At 48.4% G+C, this 27877-nt stretch overlaps 2 protein-coding genes across 4 annotated transcripts; both read right to left on the bottom strand.

Moving 5' to 3' along the window:
- Window positions 1-1707: 1707 nt before the first annotated feature.
- On the bottom strand, window positions 1708-12881 carry BUB3 (BUB3 mitotic checkpoint protein). Of its 3 annotated transcripts, none has more exons than XM_082854291.1 (8): window positions 12804-12881; window positions 12156-12350; window positions 11461-11530; window positions 9507-9658; window positions 6845-7003; window positions 4991-5168; window positions 4530-4746; window positions 1708-3529 (listed from the first exon to the last, which is right to left on the bottom strand). In XM_082854291.1, the coding sequence occupies exons 2-8, from the start codon at window positions 12348-12350 to the stop codon at window positions 3514-3516; spliced, it is 987 nt and encodes a 328-aa protein (XP_082710417.1). In that variant the 5' UTR covers window positions 12804-12881; the 3' UTR covers window positions 1708-3513. The 3 variants fall into 3 exon arrangements, with proteins under 3 accessions (XP_082710417.1, XP_082710418.1, XP_082710419.1); XM_082854292.1 differs by lacking the exon at window positions 12804-12881 and adding an exon at window positions 12684-12799; XM_082854293.1 differs by having other exon boundaries at window positions 1718-2293.
- A 4162-nt stretch (window positions 12882-17043) lies between these two features.
- Window positions 17044-18842, bottom strand: HMX2 (H6 family homeobox 2; the record flags this gene model as incomplete). The annotated part of the gene is made up of 2 exons (XM_082854612.1): window positions 17044-17600; window positions 18575-18842. The coding sequence occupies 2 exons, from the start codon at window positions 18840-18842 to the stop codon at window positions 17044-17046; spliced, it is 825 nt and encodes a 274-aa protein (XP_082710738.1).
- Between the last annotated feature and the right edge of the window lie 9035 nt (window positions 18843-27877).

Genomic DNA, 27877 nt, shown 5'->3' on the forward strand with positions numbered 1-27877 from the left:
GGATGGTGGGTTTATAGATGTGATTCTGAGTTTTTCTGAATGGTTAAAACAGCTGATACATGTTTTTAAAAAGATGAATATACTGACAAATTTAAGAACCTGGAATCCCACAGATATCTAAGAACATTAATTTATGGAAAAGAAAAGAACCTGAAAAGACAGCTAATAACTGAGAGCAATGGATTGAATATTTTTTCATCCTAAGAAAGCGATGACTGTGTCAGGCATGCCCTAGTCAACAATTTATATATTCATTTATAACTCCATGAGTTAGGGATTACCTTCATTTCACAGAGGAGGAAACTGCTACTCAGAAATTAACTTGGCCAGTGATGCAATGAATTAAACAGCAAAGTTGGGATTCAAAGCCAGGTTCAAAGCCTGGACTCCAAGATTCAGGCTGTCTCATACGGAACAAAGGAGTTCCCCCAACTAACATACCTTTAAGTTTTTACACGGTGAAATTCAGACCAGATATTGCAGCCACCAGAACCTTCCCACCTACCTGTCAGAATTCCCAGTGAAGGACAGCTCCACCCCCATTCTTCTAAGAGTAACTTGACAGTCTGCAGTCCCTTCCTGGTGATCTGCAGGCCTTGGAAGCATAGAGTCTTACAAAGTGAATGAAGGGGAACAGGGGCACTGGAGGGTCTCAAGCACAGCATGATAAAACAGAGCAAGAGTTTTAGAAGTGTTGTGTGGTACAGAGCTGTTTTTCAAATTAGAGGTGGCAAGTCATTTGTTATAAAATCCGTTCAGGGGGCCATAACGAGAATTTCCTAAAAAGGAAGGAAGGAAGGGAACTGATGTATCACATGTACAAAGGGCAAGTGATGCTTTACACAACTGTCACCACTACACATACTGTTCTGACCTCTGTGTGTTCTGGACCGTGGTTGAAACGTATTTCTTACTTGGGTCACAACCGAAAGGTTTGAAAGTCACTGCTCTAGAAGACAGAGCATTTAGGGCCCAGACTGGAGGCTGCTGCATTCCGCTAGATGGGCAGAAGGGACCCTTTACGGTGGTGGGAGAGTAGCAGTAGAAAGAAAAGAAAGATAAACAGAAGAGACACTTAAAAACAGAGAAGAGAATCTGGGTAAGGGAAACCAACGAAAATGCTAAGGTGTTACACCTGGGTCATTTGAGGGGCAAGGTGGCAATAATCATAAACAGGCCATCTGTGAAGAAGAGCTGGTGAAGAGGTCCATAGAAGAGGCAGCAGACACCTTTAAGGTGAGATACATTGGTTTCAAGAGACAAGAAGACATCGCGATAGAAAGACAAAAAAAGTTCTGCCACGTCATGCCCTCAAAACCAGGTCCCCCACATTGCTTTAATTTAGTCACCTTTTACAATACTATATTAATTCTCTTTCAGCTAAACAATGTTTTAAATTTATGCTCTATCCTCAACCAAGTGGTTATGACTTTAAAAAGCACATAATCACACTAAAGAACCAATACCATCAGTTAGTGTCTGGCTATTACATTATTTACCATCCCAAGGGCTTCACTTTGATTTAGCATTTGATGGATAAGTACAGACGTGTCTGTCACTTGGCTGCAAGTGCGCCTGCTGGCTGCATCAGCACCGGGCTGGGCGAGCTGCAGGAGCCCGGCTGCACCAGCTACCGGGAGAGAGTCATGCCAAAAGGCGCCCGGCAGCTGCCATGCAGTCTGTGCCCATCCCGTGAAGCTGCACAGTTGGCTCGAGGGCCCTGCTGATCCAGCGAGAGGGCACGAGGGAAATGGCAGAACTCCAACAGATCACTTTATCCAAGACTGAATCCCCAAAGTACATCAGAATAGACATAATTAAATGAGGCAGTGTGGACCTAAAGGTACAATGTCATCCCCACCAGGCCCTCGATGAAGGGAGTTTTGCTTTACAGAAGCCTTTTTATGAAGTAAATTACATTAATTACCAACATTTAAAAACATCCAACATTTAAGGGTTCTGAATCTCTGATTTATTAGACAGCATGGAATTAACAGGTTTAGGTTATTTTACAAAAAGAGCTCAAGCTGCTCATACACAGCAACTGGGCTTGCTGGGGGAAAACAGTTCTTCAGACTACTGCAAAAGGACACAAAGACTCCTCATCCTACACAGTCAGTATGAAAGGGCACACAGACAAGTTTTTTGCAAGACAGAAAATAGAGAAATCCACATACTAAATAACGCGTCCACAATGACTATAACACATCCCTTAGGGGATAAGCATGTAACTGTAGGAAGCAAAACAAAGCTTTCCATAGAGAAACCACTTTCACGAGATGATTAGGTGGACCTGCAATGAAGAAAATACATTTCAAAAGATGGGTTCAGACTTACACTAAGTTTTCACTGAAATACTTACAAATAAGACCTTTCTCTGTATCAGAAGAATTTTTTTTAAATACATCATGGATAAAATAAATTTCAGTAAAGGTCCAAGTACCATTCAGAAACATACATTTGCAAATAATGTAAATAAAAAACAAAAAGTGTGACAACAAAAATACTATTTGGTACTACCCAGAATAGGCCAAGCTAAGTTCATGTTCTGCTTCAGGGCATTATATTGAAATGAATCTCATTCTCACTATAATTTTTTTCTTTTTAACCTTAATCACCAGTGGCTGGGTAACTGAAATGGACATGAGAACTATATAAATGTCAGAGAAATATGTAAACCTCATTAATGTTTCCAAAAATTCATTTAGAGATAGAAACAGGTCCAAATAGATGCCTGTCTAAATGTACTGCAATTACGTTACAATTATTTTTCCAAATACACAGATATGCTCTGTCTTTTCTCAGCTCATTACTGACTCAAACAATTTGCTCTTCTGGGATCAATTGTTTGCTAATAAATAATTGTTTACAGTCACAAAATGATGTTAGGAGGTTTTCTTATTAGTTTTCCTTCTGCACCCTAATAAGATTGAAAACGAGCTGATTCCCCAGAGTCTAACCTTAACCTCGCTTTGTTTCACAGCCCAGGAAATGATGACCCATCTGCTTCAGAAAATAATGGACGGCCGAGAGGAAATATTGTTTAATTGTAGATTAACCTCCTCATGAGGCAGTCTGAAGCAGCTTTAGAATTAGCAACTATAACCAGCAAGAGAAACAAATGGCTCAAGAGCCTTTCTCTCTACCATTTAAGGTCCACAAAGAATGCAAAGGGGGTTTTACTACCTACATTTATTCACAAACATTTATTTCCACAATAGAAACAAACACCATCAAGGTCAAAACTGATTCTCAAAAGTGCTGTCGCTGCCCTCAAATTCTGTTTGTCCGAATACCTTTAAATGCAGCAAACCATCAAACCATCTCATGCACTAAAGAAAGTGTTTGTTTTAAAAAAAGCAATAAAAACCTCTTTTCCAATATTTTCAGGTTCTTATAATATTAAAATTAAATTTTTTCCCTGGTTTCTTTGTTAAAAGTAATAAATCCACCATTGGGGAGTACGAATTGTTTTATTATCATCAACATGGCACTTAAGTAAATGAAATCTTGTCAAGTACATGGTGACCTACAAGTTCAAAAGAAAAAAGAACAGCATGAGATCAAAATGGCCAGCCAGGACAAGAGATACAAAAGTGAGAGATTAAATGCAAACACAGCCCTTTATCCAACAGGCTTCACATGCTAAGTCTGTTCTAAAGTCAAACCTGTAAAAACACACATGATATTGAGTATTTAATACTCTGCCCCCTTCTCAGGGACTCAACCAATTTAGCAAGGGGACTCTATACCATTCTAACTCAGAGAGGTACAGGAATCCTGAAAAGTCAGTTATTCCATAAATATTTACTGAGGACTTCCTTCCAGGGCCTGAGTAGACAGGGCCAAGGAACAGGACAAAGACTCTTGGGGGTTGGTATTTCATGGTTAAACAAGTGCCTAAGTATCAGGTTTCCCTAAAGCCTGGAAGCCTGGTGCAGGTAATTAAGTAAAAAGCTTTGCCCTAGGTACCAAAAAATGGAAATGGTTCCTCTCTGTCAGCAGTTACAACCAAGAGCCAAAGACATCTATGAAAATTTCGAAACTAAGGAAATCTGCTATCGCAGGCAAGGCCATATTACTCTGAATTTCCAGTAAGACCTGAAGGTCATTCATTTTGTGTAAATATTAAAGAAACAACCTCTGTGGAGAGGGAAGATTTTTGGTAGTTCAAATACTTAAATATCTTAAATAGAATTTGCTAAAATAAATTATTCTTGAATTCCTCAACTTAATTTTGAAGCAATGAGCTAGTAATAACTCCAGAGATTCAAATAATAGTGCCTATTCAAGAAGAATGAGAGTTTGACATTCTTCTCTACAAAACAACTAGGCACAATTTTATCCATCAGACGTCTATCAACCTACGGATATTGAAAGCTTGGGAGAACAAGATAAAATCAACTCCAGCCCTAGAGTCAGCTGTAATACCGAGCAGGCATCAACAATGCTATTCGTGAATTCAGAAAAATTAATAAATCCTGGGTTGAATGCAAGAAAAGGCTCAAATACAGGTGAAGCATACTCACTTGGGTTTTGTTTCTGCATCTGTCACTTGGCGAATGAAGATACCATCTTCGGGATGTTCCGTGTCATCCATTTCATACATATACGATGATGCTATTGCAAGTGTAGTCCCATCATTACTGAAGGCGAGTGACGCAATGCTGGTGGGGTACCGATGGAACTGGCACAGCCGCTTTTTGTTAAATGGATCCCAAATATTTACAAATCCATCAGAACCACCTGCAAGTAATTTCAAGAGTTACAACAGTCCTTAAAAGCAGATACAAAAATAACCATTATTTTAACCATTTTTAAGGTCACAGAAGTTACATTTTCCCCAGGGAGTATTATACCAGATTTTCTTCCCTGTAAATATCATAAAAAGCAAGCACAATATTTCAAAACTCTGCCCAAGTACAAACGTGCACTGTTCAATTAACAGCAAAATGTTGTTATCTTAACAACTAGATACAGGTTAGCATACCTGTGGCAAAGGTATTGTGGATGTTGTGAAACGAAATGGCGTTGACTGGGTAAATTTGCTCAATATTATTTTCTTTCAGTCTGTGACACTTGAAGGCATACTTCTTCTTCTGTACCTCAGGGCTTGGGTCCAAGTACTCAACTGCCACTCGGCCTTCAATAGAGCTTAATACATAACCCTGACAAGAGGAAATCAGAGGACAAAAATGGTGAATCCAGCTTCCAAAACTAGGCCTGGATTCCCAAACTCAACCCAATTCCAAAATTCAGCCCACAGTAAAGAAAAATGATTATTTTTAAAATGAAAAGAGAATACGGCCAGGTTTTAACCACGTGTTTAAGCTGTACTAACATAGTTAAGATCACTCCAAAGTTTAAGAACACCTATATCTGTTTTATTACAAGTAAATAAATAAAAGGCCACCATCACTTGCCTTCTTCATTCTACCAGTACCCTGCACACTGCAATCAAAAATGTTGAGTTATTCTGTCAAACCTCAACAGGAATTTTAAAGTGTTTCAGTATCATTTATTTGTTGTCCTGTCCAGAAGGGGACTAGAATTCATTCCATCAGCTGGAATATGCTTTTCTTTGCTCTACGCCTCCTCACCTCTAACAACTCTAAGAGAATTGTGTCTCCTTCACTGAGGGTACCAATAATCCAAACCAAGTGGAAAACCAGCCTTCCATCTTGGTCATCCTGCCTCTCGCATTTAACTACACCAAGTCAAGTGTACACACAAACCACACAGATTTTCAGTGATGTTCAAACGTGGCTTATAATTTCAAACCTTTCCTCACTTTGCCTCGAAATAGTATGTCAAAGAAAGTAAGAGATGAAGATAAATATGAAATCTATATTTTTAATTCTTCAAGATATGAAAAAGATTTACTCCTAAAAAACTACTTATGGAGGGAAAAAAATCAGTAAAATGTTACTTTTAAACTTCCATTATAAACTGGAAATAAACTCTGACGGAAAATTTTAGATAGAAGACGTAATAACATTCATAAATGCAAGCATATTTTAATCATGCACTGAAATCTCTAAAGTTCACATAACTGCAATTCCTTATCTTCAATGGAAATTTACAATATCCTGAGAAGAAGAACTGTGATCACCATTTGAGGTACTAGCCTTCTGATAAGCACTAAGGATAGCCATTAGATTCCAAAGACACCCACTGTTTTTAATGACTTTTCCTCTTGTAAAATTCCTACAGCAGCTGACCCCACCACCAACTTCCCTTTGAACTTTAAGGATTTGGGGACGAAAGGGCAGATTAATAGTGTCACCTCATCTAGTAATGATGATGGGAAGGGTGACCTACCCTGTTCGTCATTATATGAGGGACAACGCCTCTCTACCCTCAATGGCATTCTTTTAGAAAAGAAAAATCCAGGTCTGCTAGCAGACTGACTAAACTCTATTAGCATTAGGGTAAAAAGAGGTGCAAAAATAAAAAAAAAGAAAAAGAGAGAGAGAACAGCAAATTCCATAATCCTAAATTTCCAGATTTAAATTTGAATTCACTGTTTTGTAAATTAAAATACCTGCAAAACTCTCTCTGATTATTGTATACCTGTCAAGCATCCTGGACTAGCATCACCAAGGAATCTGAAAACCTCTACTCTAGCCACTGGCAGATTACTTATCCTCTCTGAACATAAAAGCTTTCTCTAAAATTGAGTTAACATACCACCTTTTAACAAAAGGCTGTCAAAAATTTACAACAAATTCTAAATCAATACTCAAAAAAAAAAGCAAAGCTTTAAAAGGCAGTGACCAAATCATTAGCATATAAGATCCTCTTATTTTCAAATTCCCCGGGCACAGGGAGGAGAGGTCAGTACCTGCTTGTTTGGAAATGCTCGTATGCAGCGAGTCTGGTACTTGAGGCTGGATTCCCGGCGCTGCTGCACGTAGCCCATGTTCCGTAAGTCCCACACCAACACTCTGCGGCCTGCGGTGCCCACAATCAGCCGGTCTCCAGACACTGAGAGGGTATACACCTTTCAAGAAAGACCAAAACTTGCTGAAAATCATCTGCTTGCCTGCAAATGGCATTTCGCACCAAGATAAAGTCCACTAATCATAAAACCATAAAAAAGTGAGCTGATCAGGTTCACAAACACAGGTACGAAATTTTAAATGCTACAGTTACACAATCCAATTGGCACAAAATAATAAACACAAGATATTCTTAATACTTAACCAAGTATCACATAATGCACATTCTAATTAACTCTCCGAAAGCATCTCTGAAACAATTCTCTTCGTTACTAAAACAAGTTAAATTATTAAACAGTTTTTACAGCCCTCTTGTTTCATCCAGTGACAATATAAAATTGTAGAAAATACTCAAAAAGGAGATAATAAAGCCATAAAAACTCCAGATAGCTTTCAATGGGCTTCTGGCTTTTCATAAAACAATCATTTTCAAAGTTATTTTTCTATGACCACCTTTTGGAAGGATATTTCATGTTGTAACTCTAAAAATCTTGACTCTCCCAGCTGTCACACTGAATAAACAGGCCTTCCCAGGAAGAGTGAGAGAACTATCATTAATTAGCTTCTTAGTTGCTTTTGGTGGCATACGAACTCAAAATTAAAAGACAAGTATAGTGGTCTGGCATATGACAAGGCAAATTCTTATACCCTGACGTCATACTGAACACTCAGGACAGAGTTATCTTCAGGGAAAATTTAAAAAGCATTTTATTCCCTAAAAGCATCTATTTTTTTCCCCTCAAAATTCCTTTTCTTCAATATCAAAACAACTTCCACAAAAACATTCCTTTAAAACAAATCACAAAATTTCCTGCCAATAAGCATTTAAAGTTACTTATTTTCAAATATGTGATCTGGGGACTAAATAGAGATAGCAAATTCATGAAAATGGTGGCAAAACGTATGTTCCTGATCAGGTTAAACCATTTTTTTAAAGTCTAGACTTCAGGTATATAACTATACCCTGATCATTACTTTCAATTAATAAGCAACTCATCTAATATTTTAAAACCTGAAAAATCACTATAAAAAATGAAGCGGCCTCATGACATGGTAAGATATCTCTTTAACATTCAGTAATTAAACCTTATGGTTAGTAATCACTAATACGTTAACCACATACCACCAGCCCGGAGGAAAAAAACAAATTGGGTTTCACAATGTAACGAGCGGACAGTCTCTACAATCTGGCCTTTAAATTCAACAGCTAATTTGACCAAGGGAAAAACAAGAAATTTAAAAGATACAAAACAGTAGATTTAACACAAGAATATTTCAATAACAGACATATTAAGATTTACCGCTGTTTATTCAAAAAACATGTTTGCAGAAAAACAGAAATTAACCTAAGATATATGAAACACCAAATTTTAAGAAACACAGAAAGAGATCAGTTGATAACAGTACAATCAGAATGGGAATTTTATCTTAAATCTTTACTATACAGGTGACACACAAGCTTCTAAAAGTGCTTTCTATCCCCACGAATCATAAATCAAGTAAAAACACTGTCATGCTACTGACTAGGCATATACATTTATCAAAAACAATATTAAAAACAGTGACATAATGAACCTTGCTGAACCAATAAGCAGCTTGATTCAGTGTGGCTGTCCATTATATGATATTCTGTCAGCAATTTATCACAGCTCTTAACACGTTACATACAACCATAAATCAAAACCAGAAACAATGCAATTATTTTATTCTGAACAAAGGTCTTGCCAGGAGTAGATTCGAATGTGATGTGACAAAAATAATGGCTCTTTGGATGCACTACGGTATATAATGACAGCTAACAGGAACTGAATAGTATATTTACATTGAGGAAATAGACTCAAGTGAAGGATACCTTTAAATTGCTAAAACAATCAATCTTTAAAATTAACTACCACCTGATAAAGTCTGATAAAGGATACAGCAAGAATGCTCAATTACACTTCCACTGTACAGATAAAAAGGTTACAATAATACACAAAGTTTCAGTTTTAAGAAGCTTCCTTCACTACAGCCTTCAAACTACATCTGTTAGTATTAAAAATAAATAAATGGTAAAAGCCAGGGAATATAGAACATCTTTTTCACTAAACTTCAAATGATAACCCATTTCACCCTCTTAGTCAACGCAAGAGAAACCTCAGGTCATAAGTAAAAATGAGTGATGCTCCATCCCACTTCCTGGTTTGGGGCCGTCAGACCCAAATGAAGGCAATGGAACAGTCTTTGCTAAATGACTTCTCTGAAAAGTTGCTTCTCAGCCCTAGGACTGAAAGCGTTAATACATGGAAGTGGGTTTAGGACTAGTGCTATGCAGTACAAATACGACAACTGACAGAAAATGTTGACCAAAATACCAAAATTAGTTTTCCTTCACATATTTAGCTGAGTTTGTAAAACAGACTCATCAACTCTTAACCTCTAAATTGAACATCATATTCATCAAACATTTATCAAGTCAAACCACCCCAAGGACCAGAATTCCTGTTACGAATATAAAGAGCCTACCTTTTCAGGCTGAGAGAAGGTCCCAGCATTACAAGGGGTTCTGGGATCCCACAATTTAACTGTCTGATCCCAACTCCCAGTAACCATCACATTCACTTCTGGACAATATTCAACACATCTGATAGGGGCATCATGGGTTCCAACAAGATTTTCTGTAGGAAAAAACAAACCAACAAACCACACCTAGCTTTACTAAACAAAGATTCCTCAAGTGAACAATAGAAGGAAACATTCATCGCACTGTAACAGATCCGCTTCCACCCACTCAATGGAACTACTACACACAGAAAAATTTCTCCGCGACTAAGAAAAGTCATCCTTTCGTCTCTGTTCACCTGACAGTGTGCATAGCTTGATTCACTGGCATGGTAATACCAAAAGCTGACTTCAGTTTCAGATCACATTAACATGGTGGCATATTTGTTATGTTCCTCACTTATTCTAGATTCCTTCAAATCAGGAACCTTGTTTAACTCTATAGTTCTGACTATCTAGTACAGGTTCTTATACACAGTAGGTGCTCAAGAAATACCTGATGAAATGAACCAATGAGTGGAGAACTCTGGTCAAATGGATCTGGATAAAACTTACCGAGTTAAGCTGATGTTTCAAAGAAACTTATTTAAGTGGTAACAGGATTATCTGAGAGCTGGGGATGAGGAAGGCAGGGAGTCTTATGATTAACCCACTTGGTATTCATGGTGGGTCAAATTTCTAATACACAATGTCTTTCCTCTCAGTTTCAACTCTTCACCCTATCTGATTCATTCATTCAACTAACATCTACTAAATGTCTACTATGTGCCAGAATCTATACCACATGCTAAGGATACAACAAAGAACCAACAATATGTGGCCCTGATCCTCAAAGAGGAAAACTACCTGTTTAAATACATACTTTTTTTCCTTGTTTAAATGGTATCTCGTGAAGTTCAGCAATGACCTTCTGAGAATAAACAGCTAATTCCCTTAATTATGGCCTATAACTTCAAAAACTTTTGTTTCCTTTACAGTGCTTTTTTTCTCCTGAGTTTTCAAACAAATAGAACCTAAACCTGCAAGCTAACTTCCTATCTAGAATAAGCTGCTAGCAAACAAAACCAAACACCTGCAGTTGTAAGTTACATGACAAAACGGCTTTCATGCAAAAGCCTCTTCTGACTAGATCCTTCTTTATTTTTTTTTTGGATAAGATATAGTCCCCATCCTCTATCCATCCCACTGTCCAACTCATCCTCGTTAGTCGTATCTCTGTGCCTTGCCATGTCCTTCAAGTACATCTATGTCTAATGTACGCATATACCAAAAAAAAAAAAAAACCTCCACTAGAGAGCTCTGTGTATTCGGGTTCCATTCCAATCTCTACTCTGCTCCAAAGTCACCACAAAAATGTGGGTAAGTTATTTCATATCTCTTAGAAATTAACTAAAAGAAAATGTGTCATCTTGTTCTTCATTCAATAAACGCAACTGAAGCATATTCTATGCTAAACAATTATACAAGCGGGGTTAACATGGTATCTGGACAGGGTTGGCTATTTTATAATGTTAAATTTTTTAAAATCTATCTTCCTTCAGTCTAAACTAAATTAGTTTCTAAAAAGAGAACGCTGAAACATCAGCACTGTCCTGGAAAAATCCTACTGAAAGGTAGTCCACTGCGGGACCCAGTCCCCTTCTGAGGGCAAGGGAAAGGGCAAATACTTAAGTGCCACTTCATGTAAACACTGTGGATGGAGATCATGAGTTTCACTGATAAAATACATGCGTAATATTTTGTGATTGTAATTTAATGGTTATCATTTAAACGAAAAAGTCCTAAATTCAAGCCATTTTTACTTGTATCTAAGCAACTTAGGAACTAAGCAATTCCGGAACTACTCTTCATGAATAAACATTTACAAGTAAGCACTAACTAAGAAAACACTAAACTGGTAAAAACGTGGCTATGTTACCTTGATCAGTGTTCAAATCATGCATTTTCAATTGATGGTCTAATCCCCCACTCCAGGCATGTGTTGGATCCTACAAAATAAAGTTGCAAGTCATTTAAAACTTACAGAGCTTTAAAAAGCATTTTAAAATTCCTGTTTCTACAGCCAACTATCCAGTTTATGCTCAGGACGAGAGGTACACTGGGCTCAGCTACTCACTGTAAACAAACAAAAAAAACAGTACAAAAAATAAAGCAAATTAAGGAGCTGAGAAAACTACTACGCCAGCAAATTAAGGAAGAACTGTTCACCACACTGGCTGAGAGTCAACAAGCATTCCCATGTACTCGCAAACAGACCTTTCTTTTAACAAGACAACCAAATGTTACTGTCTTGTTGTGAGTTTCAAACACATTACGTCCAAAAGTCTGCAAAGTTGCGCCATTAGAACACAAGGGGAGACCGAGTTCTTGACGTCTGCAAGTCCCCAGCGCCAAAAAAAAAAAAACCCCCCCACACACACAAAAAAAAACAAAAACAAACAAAAAGACAGTACCTGGGGCTCAAGATTAAGTGCTGGGGGAAGGGAGGGGAGCTATCCAAATGACCCCACCGACAAAAGCCTCGGCCCAACAACGGAAAACGGATACTGTTGACCAGGAACACCATACCGAGACTATTAAAGGGGGGCAGAAGCGGAAGCGGAGGACACCTACGTAGAAAGCGCAGTCCAGGACGGCGCCGGTGTGCTGGTACTTGAGCCGCATGGAGTTGGCCGGCACATCGTAAAGGCGCACGGACGTGTCCCAGGAGGAGACCAACAGGAACTGAGAGGTGTTCGGGCTGAACTTCACCGAGGAGATGCCGTCCTCGGGTGGCTGGTTCAGCTTGAACTCGTTAGAACCGGTCATCTACAGAACAAGCGCCTAGTTAGAGTCCCCAAGGGTCCGGGGGCTGGACTCGCCGACGGCGGGGCAGCGAGGGGGCCGCACGGGGGCCGGGCCTAGGGAAGGCCGCCGACACGGCCTCTGCGCCTGCGCGGAACCGCCGCGCCCGCCGCGGTCCGGCCTCATCTTCCCCCACCCCACCCACCCCCACGCCGCCCCTTCTAAGCGCCCCAGCCGGCCGCGTCGCCGCCGCCGCACCCCTAACTCCAGCCTCCAGGTTGGCCCGCCGCGGGCTCCTGCACCCCGGCCTCCCCCACTGGGCCTGCCGCCCCGCCTGCTCCTGAAATAAAAGAAAACCTGTGGAAGAGGAACCGGTTCCCAGAGGACGGCTCCGCCAGCTCCGGGCCCGGGGGGCGGGGGGTGGTGGAGGGGTTCCCAGAGAATTCGCTACTGCGCCCGGCCGCCTCTCCCCGTTACCTTAGCTCCTTCTGAAGCAACTTCGCCGCTACTCGCCGCCGCCTAGCTTCCCTCGTAGCTCTCGCAGGCCGGACGAAAGGGGCGGAGAGGAAGTTCCAGCCAATGCCTGCCATTGGCTGATTTCAAACGCCAACGTCTCGCTCTAGGCAGCCGATTGGTCCGCCGGGCGTCAGTCAACCCAGGCAACCTGTTCCGGCACAAAGGCGAATGACGGCTTTTCCGGTCACGTGGCCTCTTTTCACCACCAGGCTGAGGCGCCAGCGCAGGTGCCTGACGAGTGAAAACTACAACTCCCAAAGAGCACCGCGCCAAGGCTGCGCTCACGCCCTCGCCCCTCCGTGTGCGGCACGCTGGGAAATGTAGTCTCCCTGGGGCCGACGCCTGGCCTGTCCTCTGAATAGTAGGCGGGAAAGATACTCTTCCCAGTTGACTCTTGGGGCCCTCCCCATCTCAGTTAATCTCTCAGACACAAAAACCTTATTTTGGTCAGTACTTTTATAGAGCTAAATTAGTTTCCCTTCCACTGCACATGCATATGCCCATGAAGTTGACCAAAATTGGAATGGAGAAAAAACTATTTGTTCAAATGAAGTGTATATTTTGCCCTACTTTTTTCTCATTTTCCTGGACATTCCACCTATGAACCAGGCTCTCACATTTCCCACTGTCGAAGATCTACTGACCTTAAAGATACTCATCCTTATTTATACTCTGCTTATCTCTTCATTCCATTTTCCTGCAAACATTTATTGAGCACCCAGCGCATGCCAGGCCTGGTGAGAAAACCGGGAAGATGCATTAATCAGACCGATTCTTGCTCTTGAGGAACTCTTTGTCCAGAAGGTTGGACAGACTGAGAAACAAATGATTACTCTGCAGTGTGTTAAAGCTCAAAAGCCTCTTTGAGACATATGTTCAGGTAGGGCCCTAAAATGACACCTACAAGCTTCTCTCCATCCACCCCCTCCCACTCCAAGAACTCGCCAGACTTGCAGGCTCGGTTTGCTGGATTTTCTGTTTCTAGAATCCTCCAGAAATAGAATCAAGAACGTTGCTCCTGTAATGAGAAATAATTTGGTCTCCATGAAAGAAAAGCAATACTTAATTTATAACTAGAATGCTGTGACTCAGTTACTCTTGAATATCAAAAGTGCACTGAAAATTTTCAATTTAATCCATGCTATAACCTCTTTTTCACAGGCTTTTGTAAAAAAAAATCTTATTATTAAATGATCTTGTATGAAGTGGGAGGAAACTGCTGAGGTTAAAGTGTTTAATTTCTACCTTGATAGAGAAAAAGTGTTGTTGGTCCTTATGCATTCATATATGCTGACTCAGGTGCACTTTTTTATGAATGGTGACACAGTAAACACACAACAACCACCCTTCTGCCCGGTGTATTGATGATATTCCTGTCAAAAGGACAGATTCTTGCCCTGTCTCCTCACCAGTCCTCATACTTGGTTCTCTCTCCTCTTTCAACAACTTAATGGCTAGGTTAAGAATTTTAAAGTGCAGTGCCTTGCCTCCATTCTAATTTTGGCTAAATAATTTTATCTCCAAATAATTTTATTTGGTTCCCTCTCCCAGTTGTTTATTTAATTCTACTAGTGTTTCGAGATTCTGAGCATGAATTACCCACTAATAAAATCTAAGCGTATTTCATTAACCAGTGTGTGTATGATTCAGGTCCCTCTGGGCAGGCAGTTGCAGCCAGACTCGATTTGAGTTTTAAGAAACGTCAATCTTTTAAATCCAGTTTAGAGCCTGAAAGGAGGCTGATGATTTTGCTGCTTATTCAAATGAATTGATAGTCTTGAGATAGGAAACCTGGCCACAGTGGAGTCTTGAACATTTCAAATCCACATGCAAAGCCATGTGTGTGTGTGTGTGTGTGTGTGTGTACTTAGTTACCTATGAGAAAGAGGAATTCCTAGAAACTAATCACACTGTTGGATCACCTTTGACTACTAATTTCTGGATTAGTAAAAAAAGTGAAGTGCCCGCTATATGACAAACTGGAAAATGATCATCCCTAAAATCTTAAGGGCAAAAACCACTCTGCCATTAACTGCCTACAGGAAACAACTTCCTATGAAGGAAGTAAGCCCAAGAAGGATATAGTGACCCAATACTGTAATGTAATCTATTGAAGTGCAGACAAAAATGATATGGGTGAAATATTCCTATTCAAGTAGTTCCTTGAAGGCAGTTCCGTTATTTCTGCATGGAATATTCAAATAGCAGCTTGAGAGGAAAGAAAAATTTAAAGCAGGTTTCTGGAAATAGAAAACTTCATTGAAATATGCGTACCAAATAAATCAGAAAAAAACAGATCCAGTGTCAGTTCTGTTTTCTCTCTCTGACTAGCCAATATCTAGCATAGTTTTCAGCAAGTACTAGGGCTCAGTAAATATTTATTGAATTGAACTCAGTTGAAATGAAATAAATGCAATTGACCTCACAGCACTGGCAGATGTGTTCTTGAATTTTATGAAATCTAACATAAAAAAATATGACCTCACAAATGGACAAGACACCAGGCATTTAAGACATGACACTGCGGGTCACATAGACGGGTAACAGATATCCTGCATACTTTCATAAAATGCAGATAATTTCGATGCCTCTCGGCTCAAACAGACAGGTCTATCACGCAAATATTCCCCCTCTAGAGGATGGGATCCGGGCTCCGCGCTGCCGACTCCCGACACCTTTGCAGCGGCTAAGAAGTAGCCCGGGGCTGGAGGCAGGAGGACCCGGGAGCTCGCCCCACGTGACACCGAACCATCAGCATCCTCAAAGCTCAGGCAATTTTTTTTTCTGACGTTTTACAAGGAACAGGTGGCTGCGATCTAACACTGCGAGACTGCGATTTGCATGACACTCGGCACGCGTCTGTCCTCTCGGTGCCGCGCCCGCCCAGCCAGGGTGAGGCAGCAGGTGCTGGGGCGCCGAGGTCCGTGGGCGCGCAAACCGCGCACCAAGGTTCCATTCAGTGCCCGCTGCCACGTGCTCGCCCGCGACCCGGCCCCTTAGCCACGCACAAGGCAAACTATAAACAACAACAACAAAACAGTGTGGGGAGGAGCCTTTGCCTCCCGCTCTTTCTTTGCCTAGTCTCGGGCCTCATCCCTCTTCAGCCGAAGTGCTGCCTTTCCGCGACCTGTTCCCGCACCGCGCGGCTCGGAAACTGTGAGCGCGCCAGGCTGGGGGACGAGCAAACCGGGCTCTATACCTGATCCAGGCAGCGCCGCCCCACCTGCCCTGTGCCCTCGGAGAGGAGGCTCCTGTCACAGGTTGGACCACGACGCACGACGCCCTGCTGCCGTCAACCCCGAGGCGCTCCCAGGGCTGGAAAGAAGCTCGTTCCGGGAGGCAACTGCTTCGGCAGTGAAGCCTGCCGCCCCCCGTCTGTACCTCTCCGCGCGGGCTCCAGAGTTGGGTTCCCGCCGAGGTGAGCCTCCGCCGCGCGGAGGCTACGGGCACCAGCTAGTGGAAAGGGGTGCGCCTCCAGCCCACGTGCCTCCTCGGCGGGGCCAAGGTCCCAACCTTTAACCTCTGACCCCCGCCCCACCTTCCACGGGACTCGAGCCAGACCTCTTCTGACGCCCGCCTGCAAGCTCTTCCATGGAAAAGCGAGAACACCTGCGCGTTAGTACACCGGACAATCAATTCCACCAAAGTCAGCAACGATGCTTAAAATGTTTTATTTTTTTCTTTTTAAAAATATTTACAGATCTGAAATCTCCCCCCCCCCTTTCTCCCCTACCCATCCTCGGGACAAGGGAAACGAAAAGAGGAGTCGAGATCATTGTCCGAAGCCCCCAAGGGCTGGCTTGGCCAGCCGTGTGTGCGTGTACATATATACAGGTGTATATATGGGGGAGAAGAATGTACCTGGTCTGGTGTTTCACTGCTTTTTTTTTTCCTACCGATCAATGTCGATCTGGCCGAAACTCCCTTTCCCACCACCACCGTAGAACATCCCCTCGAACATGGTTTTCAAAACGTATTGGTTTGTTTGGGGTAGAAAGCAGATGATCTGGCTGGAGGAATGCCGATAAATACGAGAAACAATCAAAACAAAAAGTAGGGCAGAGGCCATAAATAAGAGGTAACGAATACACATGGTGTATCTCGTAATATTTCTGGAAACGCGCAGCCCTGGCTCCGGAGTGGGGGCAGCCCGCGCCAGGCTGGCGGGGAGCGGGCGGGCGGCGCGGGGTCGGCGGGCCGCTCAGTAGTCGAGCTTGCTGTAGAGGTTGTAGAGAGGTAAGGCCGAGAGGTTGCTGCCCGGGTAGTAGAGCGGCGCGGGGAAGGCGAGCGAGCGTGGCACCGGCACGCGCAGCAGCGAGCTGTCCCGGAACACCAGCGGCATTCCCACCAGAGTCTGCGCCGACGCGTGCGCCATGTTGGCCGCCTCCAGCTCCGCGGAGAGCTGCCGCTTCCACTTGTTGCGGCGGTTCTGGAACCAAGTCTTGACCTGGGTCTCGGTGAGCTGCAGGCTGGAGGCAAGGCAGGCGCGCTCCGAGCTGCTCAGGTAGCGCTTCATGTCGAAGGTGGACTCGAGCTGGTACACCTGGCTGCGCGAGAAGACCGTGCGCGTCTTCTTCTTGGCCGCGCCCGCCTGCCTCTCGGCGCCGCCGCCGTCCCGCGGCCGCTCGGGCCCCGGCGACGGCGAGCCCGCGGGCAAGAGCCTCTCTTTCTCTTCCTTAAAGTCTGGGTGCAAAGAAGAAAGGAAAGGCGTGCGCTCCGAGCTTGCCGGCCCCGCGCCTCCGCTGCCCTTGGGGGTACCTGGGGAGTGAGAACAAAGAGGAAGGCCATGGAGTTGGGAAGCCTCAAAGACCCCCAGCTCTCGCCGGAACCAGGGAGTTGGCAGGCGCCTGCAGCCTTGGTCCCATCTTCCTTGGTCCCCACCCCCATCCTCTTCTCTCCCTCTCGCTGAAACCCAAAGCCCGGCACCCGCCTTTTGAAAAGCAACAGGACAGGGATCCAGCTACTTCGAGTCTGGGGTCTCTGTGCTCCCAGCTTCGTGAAAGGACGTGTGGCAACAGGGGGAGGAGATCTGGAGGGGGGACATTAGCATCATTTTAAAATATGATTTTGCCTTGTAACTGAACTGGAAGAGTTCCCTGAGCTTTATAGTGTGGCATCATTTCACGGGCCGTTTGTTCTGAAATCACGCTAAGGACTAACGCGGGGCTCCCCTTGGTCAGATGTTGTAAAGAGGAACCATCTACGAAAGGCACCATTGTCAATCATCTTGGAGTGCTAATCATTCCGAGGAGGAGGAGGAGGAGAGAGAGAGAGAGAGAGAGAGAGAGAGAGAGAGAGAGAGAGGCAGAGGTCGAGAGAGCGGAAGAGAGAGAGAAGAAAAAGACGCTGAAAGAGATTGCGGTAGAGAAGGACCGACCGCTCAGATCCGACTTCCAGACCTCGTGTGCAGAAAGTATACGATGTGCAAAGGGGATATTGAGGGCACAGCCATGCGTGCGGCAGGCCCTGTGCCCAACCCACTATGGTACACTCTCCCTCCAACCCAACCTTCCCCAAAACCGCGCCGCGCCACATCTGTGCTCCCGGTTTCTTCCCGAGCGCCCGCCGGGCGGAGGAGTCAGCACAGAGCGCGCGTCTCCTCCCCTCGGCGCTGCACCCCGCGCGGCCGCGGCTCTGGCCAGGCGAGGGCGGGGGGGGGACGCGAGAGCCCCCGCACAGCTTCCCTCCCCTAGAGCTTGCTCGCTGCTGACCCGGGGGCGTGCGATCCTTACCCAGGCAAGGAAAGGGGATGGGGGGATGGTGCTTGGGGCCGGGCTCCTTGGGGCCGTGCGGGTCTGGGCAGAAGCAGGCGGGTGCCTTCCAGCCTTCGTCCGGCTCCTCCTCCTCCGAGGACACGGACAGGCTGCGCTTCCTGGCCGGCCAGCCGGCGGGCTCCCGTGGCGCCTCCGAGGGGCCCCCGCCCAGGATGGACTGAATGGTGAAGCTGGAGACGCCGCCGGCCGCCGGACACCCCTTGCCCGCATCTTCCTTGCTTCCCATCCTGGGTTCATAAGAAATCGGAGGAAACCAAGAACTCCCTTTAGAGATGATCTGGGTGGAAGGTGGTGCAGGCAGGCAGGCAGGCAGGCAGGCAGGCGGAGGGGGTGGGAGGAGGGGGGAGGGGAGCCGGGGGAGGGGGGAGGGGAGCCAGGGGGAGGGGGCGGCGAAGCTGGCGAGGCGTCCCCTACGCGCGGGGGACACGCGGGCACCGGACGGCTGCGCTGGGGTCCGTGCCCGCCCGGCTTTAGGTGCGGCCGCCCAGCCCCGGCGCGAATGCCCCTTCCTTGCCCGCCAGCTCGCCGAGTCCCCGGCGGCGCAGAGGTGGCGCGGCCTCATTTGCATAGAGGTTACTCAGACGCGGCCAATCGCAGCGCCGCCGAGCGGCCCCGGAAAATTTCAAAAAAGCCCAGGCCCCGCATGCAGCGCCTGTGCTCCCAGGAGCGCGCAAAGAGCCAGCCTGGACCGAAAGCAACATAGATTCCAGCCCAAGTTCCTACCCTGTGTGGCGACACTGATCGCTCGGACCCCTGCCCTCTCGAGAGGTAGGGGCAGTTCGGGGCTCAGCTGGAGTGACCCGACGCCTCCCATAGGCGACGGGTCCTCGAACCCTCAGAGGGGCTCACAGGCTGTTCCACGACCCTCCCCAAACTCACTCCTTCTCGCCTGGGCAGGCCAGCAGGGCTGGCACCCCGCAGACCGCTGCGCCCGGCGCAGGAGGCCGGGGGGCGGGGGATTTAGGAGCGTGCGCATAGGAACTGATGCTCTTTCCGGGAGCTTACCGGGGAGGCCTGGGAGCAGACAACTTGGGCCCTTCCCCGCCTACAGACCCCACCCCTGTCACAGGCCCAACGGGGCTGCAAGATCGTTGGGGGTGCGGGAGGGAAGCCCTAGATCTTGTTTCAAGAGATTCGGGTTCAAGTCCCAGCACCCTCATTTCCATGCTGCGTGAACTTGGACAAGTGAAATCCCAGTCAGAGCCTCACTGCCCTCCTAGGTGATATGAACTTCTCATTAATATCTCCCCTTCACCTGTTTCGAGGATGGCTTTAGGTAGGAATGAAAAAGCACTGGAAAGCCTAAAATCACTAGGAGCTCATTGTAGGTCCTCTGTAAACCTTTGTAAACAGCCCAAAGCTCGGCCTCCTCTTCCATAAGTGACCCTCACTTTTAGGCAAATATTGGAGGTGAGGGAATTGCTGCAAAAAGAGAAGCGCTTTGCTCCAGGAAAGGAGAGAAGGAGGTGAGGATAGCGACATGGTTTTAGAATTAGACAAAGTGTATTCAAATGGCTAGGTGACCTTGGACAGGATACTTAAACTTTCTGAGCCTCGGTTTCCTCATTCCTAAAATTGGGGGGAGAAGCAACGATTACCTCGCAGAAGCTGTATGAGGTCAAAGTGCGTAACTCTGAGCACAGCTTGCGGTGGGCGCTCAATTAACCATATTTCCCTACCTCATCCTCACGGCCCCCTCAAAGCCCTGACTCTTGTTCTTTTAATTCCCAGATCAGCTGGTACTGGATGTGGAACCAGTCCGGCGCAGGCAAAATGTTTCGGGGGCACAGCTGTCTACACAAGCGTCGAAGAACCGAAGGTGGAAGCAAGGCTCCAGGGCGCTCAGGCAACCCCACCCCCTGGGTCTGAGGCCTCGAGACCGCTCGACCAAATGATCCCTGGAGCCCTGACCCTAGGGTGCCCCCCAAATGCAGCCAAGGGTGAGAGGAGACTCTGGAATCAGTCCCTACAAATGTCCAGACTCTGCATCATGACGGTGCAGTTCCCTCCTCGCCCGCGCCGCGCCCGGGTTATTGAGCAAAGCGCTTATAATATCATTAGCCGCGGTGAGTTACCGACTGCAGCCTTACCCGTGGCAGAACCTCTCCCTACTTAACTCCTCCAAGGGCTCGTTAATGGGCTAATTGATTAGGAGTCGGCGGCGCAACCGGGGCAGAGGCAGGCAAGGGGGCGGGGCGGGGGGGCAGAGGCTGTGCGCCACGGCCCGGGAGGCCCGCGAGGGGCAGGTGCCGGCCTCCGTCACCGCATTAACCTCTTCAGGGCTCGGCGGCGGGGTCGAGACACATTACAAATGGTCAGCTTTAATCATGGTGTCAGCTCATTAACCCGGAAGGACCCGGTGCTGAAATACAATTTGTGCGTCCCCCTCTGCGGGGCCGCGGCGCAGGCTCCCGGGCCACGTCACAGCCCGTCCCGCGCGCTCCCGCACGGTTGGGGGGTAGAAGGGAGCATCCTGAAAACAAACACCCGACTCTCACCCGCCTGCGACCTCTTCGCCTCCCGCAAGCACCCTGAGTGGGAGCTGTCTCCCGGCCCGCGCTGAAGCCACCCGGCGGGAGATTGGCGGACCGGACGAGCTGAGCCTGTCCACCACTGGGGACGAAAGAGGATTTGGGGTAAGGGGAGGGCATTGATTGAACCCTTCTGAGCTAGCAAATACTTGGTGCCGGCAACCTGGAATATTCTGAGAGCATCCTAACATTCTTCACTTTAATCCTCACAGCAAACCTGTGGTGCAGATCTGTACCCCCCCCCAATGTACAGGTGGAGAAACTGAGGCTCAGAAAAAAAAAAAAAGCCCAAGCAGGGTAAGAAAGATTGAAGCCCGAGGTTGTTCCACTGCCAATACAGGACTCTTTGGAAGGGGCGAGGGGCGGGGCGTGCATTGGCCTTGAGCTTGGGAGTGGCTGCGGGGTAGACTGTGAGGACCCCCGCCATCTCGGGACCGCGGGGCACATGTTTGGGTGGAGTCAAGGGCCCACAGGGTTGGCCTCAGCCAGAGCAGTGACCAAGTGAGGCAGCAGCTGGGCCTCCGGGATGGGCCTCGGAGAAGCAGCTCCCAGACCCGGGAACGGCGAGGGACTGGGGAGCTGACCTGTGCGGCCTCCTCCACCCCGGCACCCTGTGCACCTTTAGATGCGAACGCCTGAAGCCTCACGCACGCGCTTGCATAAACACTTCCACAGTCACACACAGTCAGCAAACGTTCACTGAGCTCCGACTAGTGTGTGCCTCACACTGACACACTGTAAACTGAGCCGGGGAAGTGGTGCTGCTGGCGCAGGACGGAGGCAGGGAGGCTGTGGCGGAGACCAGGCAGACTCCCCTCTCCTCCAGTCTCTTCAACTGGGCACCTGCAGGATCTCCCCCACCTCGGGCAGACAGCAGTCCCAGGGCAGGGGCCAGAGAGCCAAGACACGATCTTCCCGCCATCCCTTCAGGGCATTTGGGGGGGGTCCCTAAGACTTCACGGCGAGTGCAGAGGCCCACACGCCCTCTCCTGGGCTCAACGCAGCTGCCAAACGCACTCCCAGGAACCTTAAGCTTCAGGAACCACCACCCACAGACACCCCATCTCTCTGCCCTCAAGTGTGGCAATTCTTCAACTCAGTCTCACCTCCCACCCCACCCTCCAAGCCTCCGGATAGCTGCGCCCCGCCCTACTCCAGTCAGATCAACAACCCCTACCCAGGAGGAAGGCCCCTCATCACCTTTGGGATGCCCCCCACCCTTCCTAGGAATTAGGCGTAAACGGGTTCCAAGGAATGATAAACTTTCCGAGACTGAAAAGACGCTTAAAGTTTAGGTCCCGAGATTATGCCACTGCTCGATATTAAAGCGGCCCAGAGCAAACTTGCCGAGGAGCGTAATAAAAATTGATCCTCTCTTCTCTGCGGCAGTTGGGAAATAGGCTGGCTGAGCCGGGTAATAGTAGAAGAAGGCTCCCTCCGAAATGACAGATGAAGTCATAAACAAGTTTGATCTTGGAATCAAGCTTCGATAAATATTAAACACAGGCTGACCCCCCCTTTACGCGAGTGGATTATGATATATGGCGCGTCCAAACTTTAAAATAAGGAAATACCAGAGAAAATGATCTCAATAAATTTTCTAAGTATAAACGTTGATTATGTTTCGATTTTCATTCAAGGGCCTCTGCTGTTCGTTCTTTGGTGCAAATGACATCTCGCAATAGGCTTTTGGGGAAAAGGGCTCCCTATTTGAAAAAGAGAGCCCCAGAGGTGTACAATTTATGTAATCTGCGGCTGGAAAATGAATTGTGTAATTTATTGGAAAACAGAAAGTCGTGAAGATTGGATCAGCATAGCCGAGTCCCAACACCCCCCTCCCCACATCCATCAAGTTCCAATTAACAGCCTAACCAGAGAGCTTTAATGGGTTTCCAATCTAGTGGCCTGATAGACTCATCAATTCCTCTGGGAGAAATTAAGAAAATCGACCGCCCCTTGGCGACGCAGTGTCATTCCTTTCTGCAACTATATGTCAAATTAAAAACACAATTAAAATTTAAACTGTTTCAATCAAAGGGTGCCCTGCAACCTATGTTTCACTTAATAGAACTTTGATGAAAATCTGATGCGTGCACTCCATCACCAAGGGGGGCGAGGGCGGCGAAGGAGCTCACGAGAGAAGGGGATTCTTTCTATTTCTTTAAGACTTTAGCGCTCCGGTGAGGCACACCAGGTGACTCCACCTCGTCGCTCCTGACTAAATGATGGGCGCAACTCTCTGTCGGCGTGCTCTCGCTCGCTCGCGCTACACCTCTCCCCCAACTCTTTTTCCTCTCCGTCCACTGCAACCAGAAGGGATCCTTTTGGAACCCGGGCGACGACAGAGATTTGGGCCAGTTTCGCCGCGAAGACGCATCGACTGGAGCAGCAGCCAAGAAGGGACCTGGGCGAGTACAAGGGCTCATCTCCTGGGAACTGTCCGAGGATGCACGCTGCTTCCAGCGATCTCTTGTCTCTTGTCTCGGGAATTGCCCGGACACACGGTTGAAGTGCTACGGGATCCTGGAGACAGAATGGTGGGGGGAAAGCCCTGGCGGATAACTGGACCCCAGCTGCGCTGCTCTCTGAGATCGGATTCCCCAGAAGCTGTGGCTCCCCACCCGATAAGCCTCCAGGGTACTTCCGCAGGAGAAGCAAGCTCGGCAACAGGCGCGTCCGAAATCTCGACTCAAGATCCGGGTCCGAGTCACTAGGCAGGGCTCCAAAGTATAGCAGGCCCACTTATCTTTACAGCCCTTTTCTCCCTTCCGCCAACCACCCACAGCACCCCTCCCCGACTATTTGTGAGGTCAAAGGGTAAACATTCGCCCTGCACACCCAGACGGGCGCACGTGCACCCAAGGCGTGCACACCGCGATTCGCGTACGCCCAGACGCGCGGATCGCTCGCACCCACAAGGCAGAGACTGCCTGCAGGCTGGGCGGGAGGGGATGGGCAGAGAGTGGGCGGCAAGCCGCGAGGAGGGGCGGAGGAGTGCCTCTGCCTGGCCCGGTGTAAGTGCCTGGGCGGGCGACGTCCCAGGGGCTTCCCCGGCTGTGCTCTGGACCCCAAGTGGGGATTTCTATGGGGCTCATGGTTTTTGCACCCTGACCCCGTCGCGGTGACCCAGTAGAGTGGTCTTTTCCTAGCCGCTTTGCGTTCTAAGTTTGGATCGCTGAGGGGAAGAAGCCTCCTGGATGGGTCACAGGACTCGGGGCGTGGACAAGCGCGAGGGGTGGGGCAAAATGGAGCCTTGGAGGCGGGCAGGGCGGTGCTCAGCAACGTCTCCGGTCCCCGCAGGGCCTTTCCAGGGAAGTCCAGGTGCCCCGCGCGCGCAAAAGAGTAGAAGCTGGAGTGCTTGGCCCGGGCCCAGGCAGCCCTACGACGCCAGCTCTCGCCCAAGCTCCCGAAGGTCGAAGGCTGTGCAGCCCTCTAGGCCCCCACTCTTCTGACCCCAGCTCCCATCGCCCGGGCTGCGGCTGACCCAGCGTGCTCTTGCAGACGAGAAAGCGAACCCCACCGACCTTCGTACCTCCCCCTCCTTCTCCCCACCCCACCCTCCAGCGCGCGCTCTGGGGCTCTGGCGTGCCAGGGGACGTCCTGGCTCAGAATGAAGGCCCAGTGGCGGGGGTGGGGCAGTTTATATCTGTCTTGCTCTTGTTTGATGTACACACACCCGCTCTATTTACTACCAAATAAAAGAAATACATCTGTGTTGCCAACAGAAACAGCTCGAGCGAGAGCTGGCTCTCTGGTCTCCCAGGGCCCGGAGACGCTCCCGGGCACTCAGAGCCACAAAGCCCAGCACTGTGAGGACCCCGGCTCCGAGTGAGGCCCCGGCCCATAGGTATATGGGGGTCTGAAGTGGGATGATGGCGGCTCCCATAGTTTGTCCCAGGTGGCTTGTGACGAGGGAACATGAGGCATCTCTGCCCAGAGGATTTCCAGCTTCACGCCCCAGAAGTAGGAGCACCACCTCGCTCCCTGCCCAATCCTTTCTACAAGGTTCTTCCCAGCTTGCCTTAGCCTGGGGCCATCAGAGAAAACCAGCTGCCCAGGGTCACCCAGAACAAAGTGTGCCTGACCGTGCCTGTGCTGTTGTGATGCTATGTGATCACAATGTATATGTGATGCTAAACACATATACAGGTTGGGCCCTGGGAGCCCCTGGATGTGGTGTCTGTTAGGAGGTCTAACAGAAGCGGGGGGGGGGGGACAGTGAGTGTTTCATGGCACCCTTGAGGGTGAGTGTATCCTGTACGTTGTCTGCATGCGTGTCTGGAGGATGCAGAGAGGATTAAGCCAGGAAGCCGATGCCATTGCACTGGCTTGACTAATTGGGGGTGCCAGTAGGGAAGGATCTGAAGTTAGGATAGGAGAGAAGGCTGGGTTCCACAAGCTGAAGGGAGGGGAAGATGAAAGGATGAAATCGGGGATGTTGGCTCAGTGTCCTAGGGATTTCTTGGAGGAGTTGAGTGGAGGTACGCTCACTCCGCCACAGAGCCCCTTCTGCTGAGCAGTTCCAGCAGTTCTTGGCAATCCTTGCAGAGGCATCGCCTAGAGAAGCACTCTGTGTGGGGGAAGACGGCCCCGGGCTAGCTCTCGAGATGCGACAGTTCCATCAAAGTGCTGTCTTGGCCTCTCCTGACACGAAAGCTTGCGGTAGAGCCTAGGATGCTTCGCGCTCGGGGAGCAGCTTCCGTGCTCCCTGTCTCTTGCATTGTGAGAAATACCACGACCCCCAGCCGACGGGAGCAAAGCAGATGTTTCCTGCCTGGGCAGGCTTCTAGGTTCATATCACTGCCAGTCCCAGGCGACGGCAGCGCCACATTCCTCCCCCAGGGCTTCACCTTGGCTCCTGGGAGGGACTCACCGGCCTAGGGCAACGGGGTCCTCAAAGGGAGGGAAAGGGAGGCTGCAGGGGCAGGACAAAGAACAAACTGTGCGTGTGGAGAACCAGTTATTTCTCGACTTTGTAAAGACCAGGTCAGTCAAGAACCATTTTCTAGAATCCAAACACAAATAAAGGAGTATTTTCTTGGCGCTTGGTAGCATCGTGTTCTGGCTGTAAAATCTAGGAACGTGTTTGCTATTGCAACATTATTTTTAATGAGCTGTTATTGGCCTGTCCCGCAGTTAGTATTGCCGACAGTAAAAGGCATCACTGTGTTTGCAGGTAACACAAGGAACGACATATTTGGACCCCGAATTTCTGTTTATTTTTCATTTGTGACACATGCCCTCGTTTTTATCCCAAACCGGAGGAAAATAAAGGGAGATCCATCTTCACTGAGGTCCAGGCTAAATTTTGCCATAACTACACATGCCAGTTTATTCGGAGGCAGTTTCCCATCCATAGGAAACGATACTTGACGTTTCAGCCACAGAAGAATCAATCGTGTGGATTGGGTTTGAGCAACTGCAACTGTAAAGCTCTGGGAGAGGGAGTGAGAGCGCGTGCAGGCGCTCCCCAGCGGACGCGCCCGCGGTGTGCTCACAGGGATCTTCACCGTCTCCCCTTTCTCGGCTCCCCAGCTTCAAACGCGCCCTGCCAGGAGCTGGGCGTGCAGACCCCAAGCCCTAGGGCAGGCAGTCGCGCCGCGTTGGCAAGGGGCGCCCAAGCACCTGCTTCCGCCCTCCGGGCCCGCGCTCTCGAGCAGCTCCGGGAGCGCCGCGCTCGGCAGGCCGCCCACCCGGTGCGCGGAGGCCGGGCGCCCGGCAGGAGCTTGGGAACCGCTAGCGCTGCACTTCCCGGCGGCTGCCGGGATCGGGGTACAGGGCCCAGAGAAACCCTGCGCCCGTGAGCCTTTGGGCGCGGTGCACAGAAAAGGATCTGCCCGGGAGGAGGCAAAGTCCTCTCGGTTGTCGCCGCCGCAGTCGGGTGGTCTCTGCTCCCCGGCACTGGACTCACCATGACCGCGCCCACACCCTAGCCGCCCCGGGAGCCACAGTTGCTCCAGGCTTGCGGAGGCCTCCCTGTCCCGGAGCTGGGAGCCGCCGTCCCTAGGCCTGGTTGGCCTCCCTGGGGTCGCCCGCTCGCAGCCTGGCCTCTCCCAGCTGGACATCGCGATCTGCCTTGGGCCGCAGCTAAACTCCAAGTTCACTCCCTTCTTCCCTCCCCCGACCCTGGAGGCAGCCGGAGCCGACCCCGCTCAGGCCCAGTGAGTGCTCAGGGATGTTCTGCCCAAAAGCTCGCGGCTCCCAAAGGACCCCGCGGTCTGGGAACGGAATGCGAGGCTGCTGCCCTGCGATCGGAAATACCAGCGGTCTCTGAGCTTGCGGCTGTCGCTGCGCTCAATTCCGCGAACTAGATAAGCCCGGGTCCTCACCCGTTCCGCCCCGCATTCTTCCCTTGCTCACAGGGCGTTTCAAGAGGCGTACGGTACGGAGAGAGCGGATCTGGTCGCGAACAAAGCCGCCTCTGTCTCCGCCGCCTCCTGGATTATAGGGATGTGCGTCCAGGTCGGACTCGGCCATTGCAGAGGCAGCCAGAGAGCGAGGCAGAAGAGAGTTCGCAGATACCTGCTCTGGGGAAAATCGTCCAAAGTTACACACTCTGGCAACAGGAAATGCCTCGCTTTTCTTTTCTTTTTAATTAATTCCATTTCACGACAACATTAAGTGGAACAATATTTTGTGATTTTTTTCCCTCTTTTTCTTAAAAAGCGACTGAATCCGGGCAGAGGTGAGGGAGATGGGTGGGAGGGACAAACTATCGCAGAACAACAGG

The sequence above is a fragment of the Leucopleurus acutus genome (genome assembly GCF_964270905.1).
Source record: "Leucopleurus acutus genome assembly, chromosome: 14".
Taxonomy (NCBI): Eukaryota; Metazoa; Chordata; class Mammalia; order Artiodactyla; family Delphinidae; genus Leucopleurus; species Leucopleurus acutus.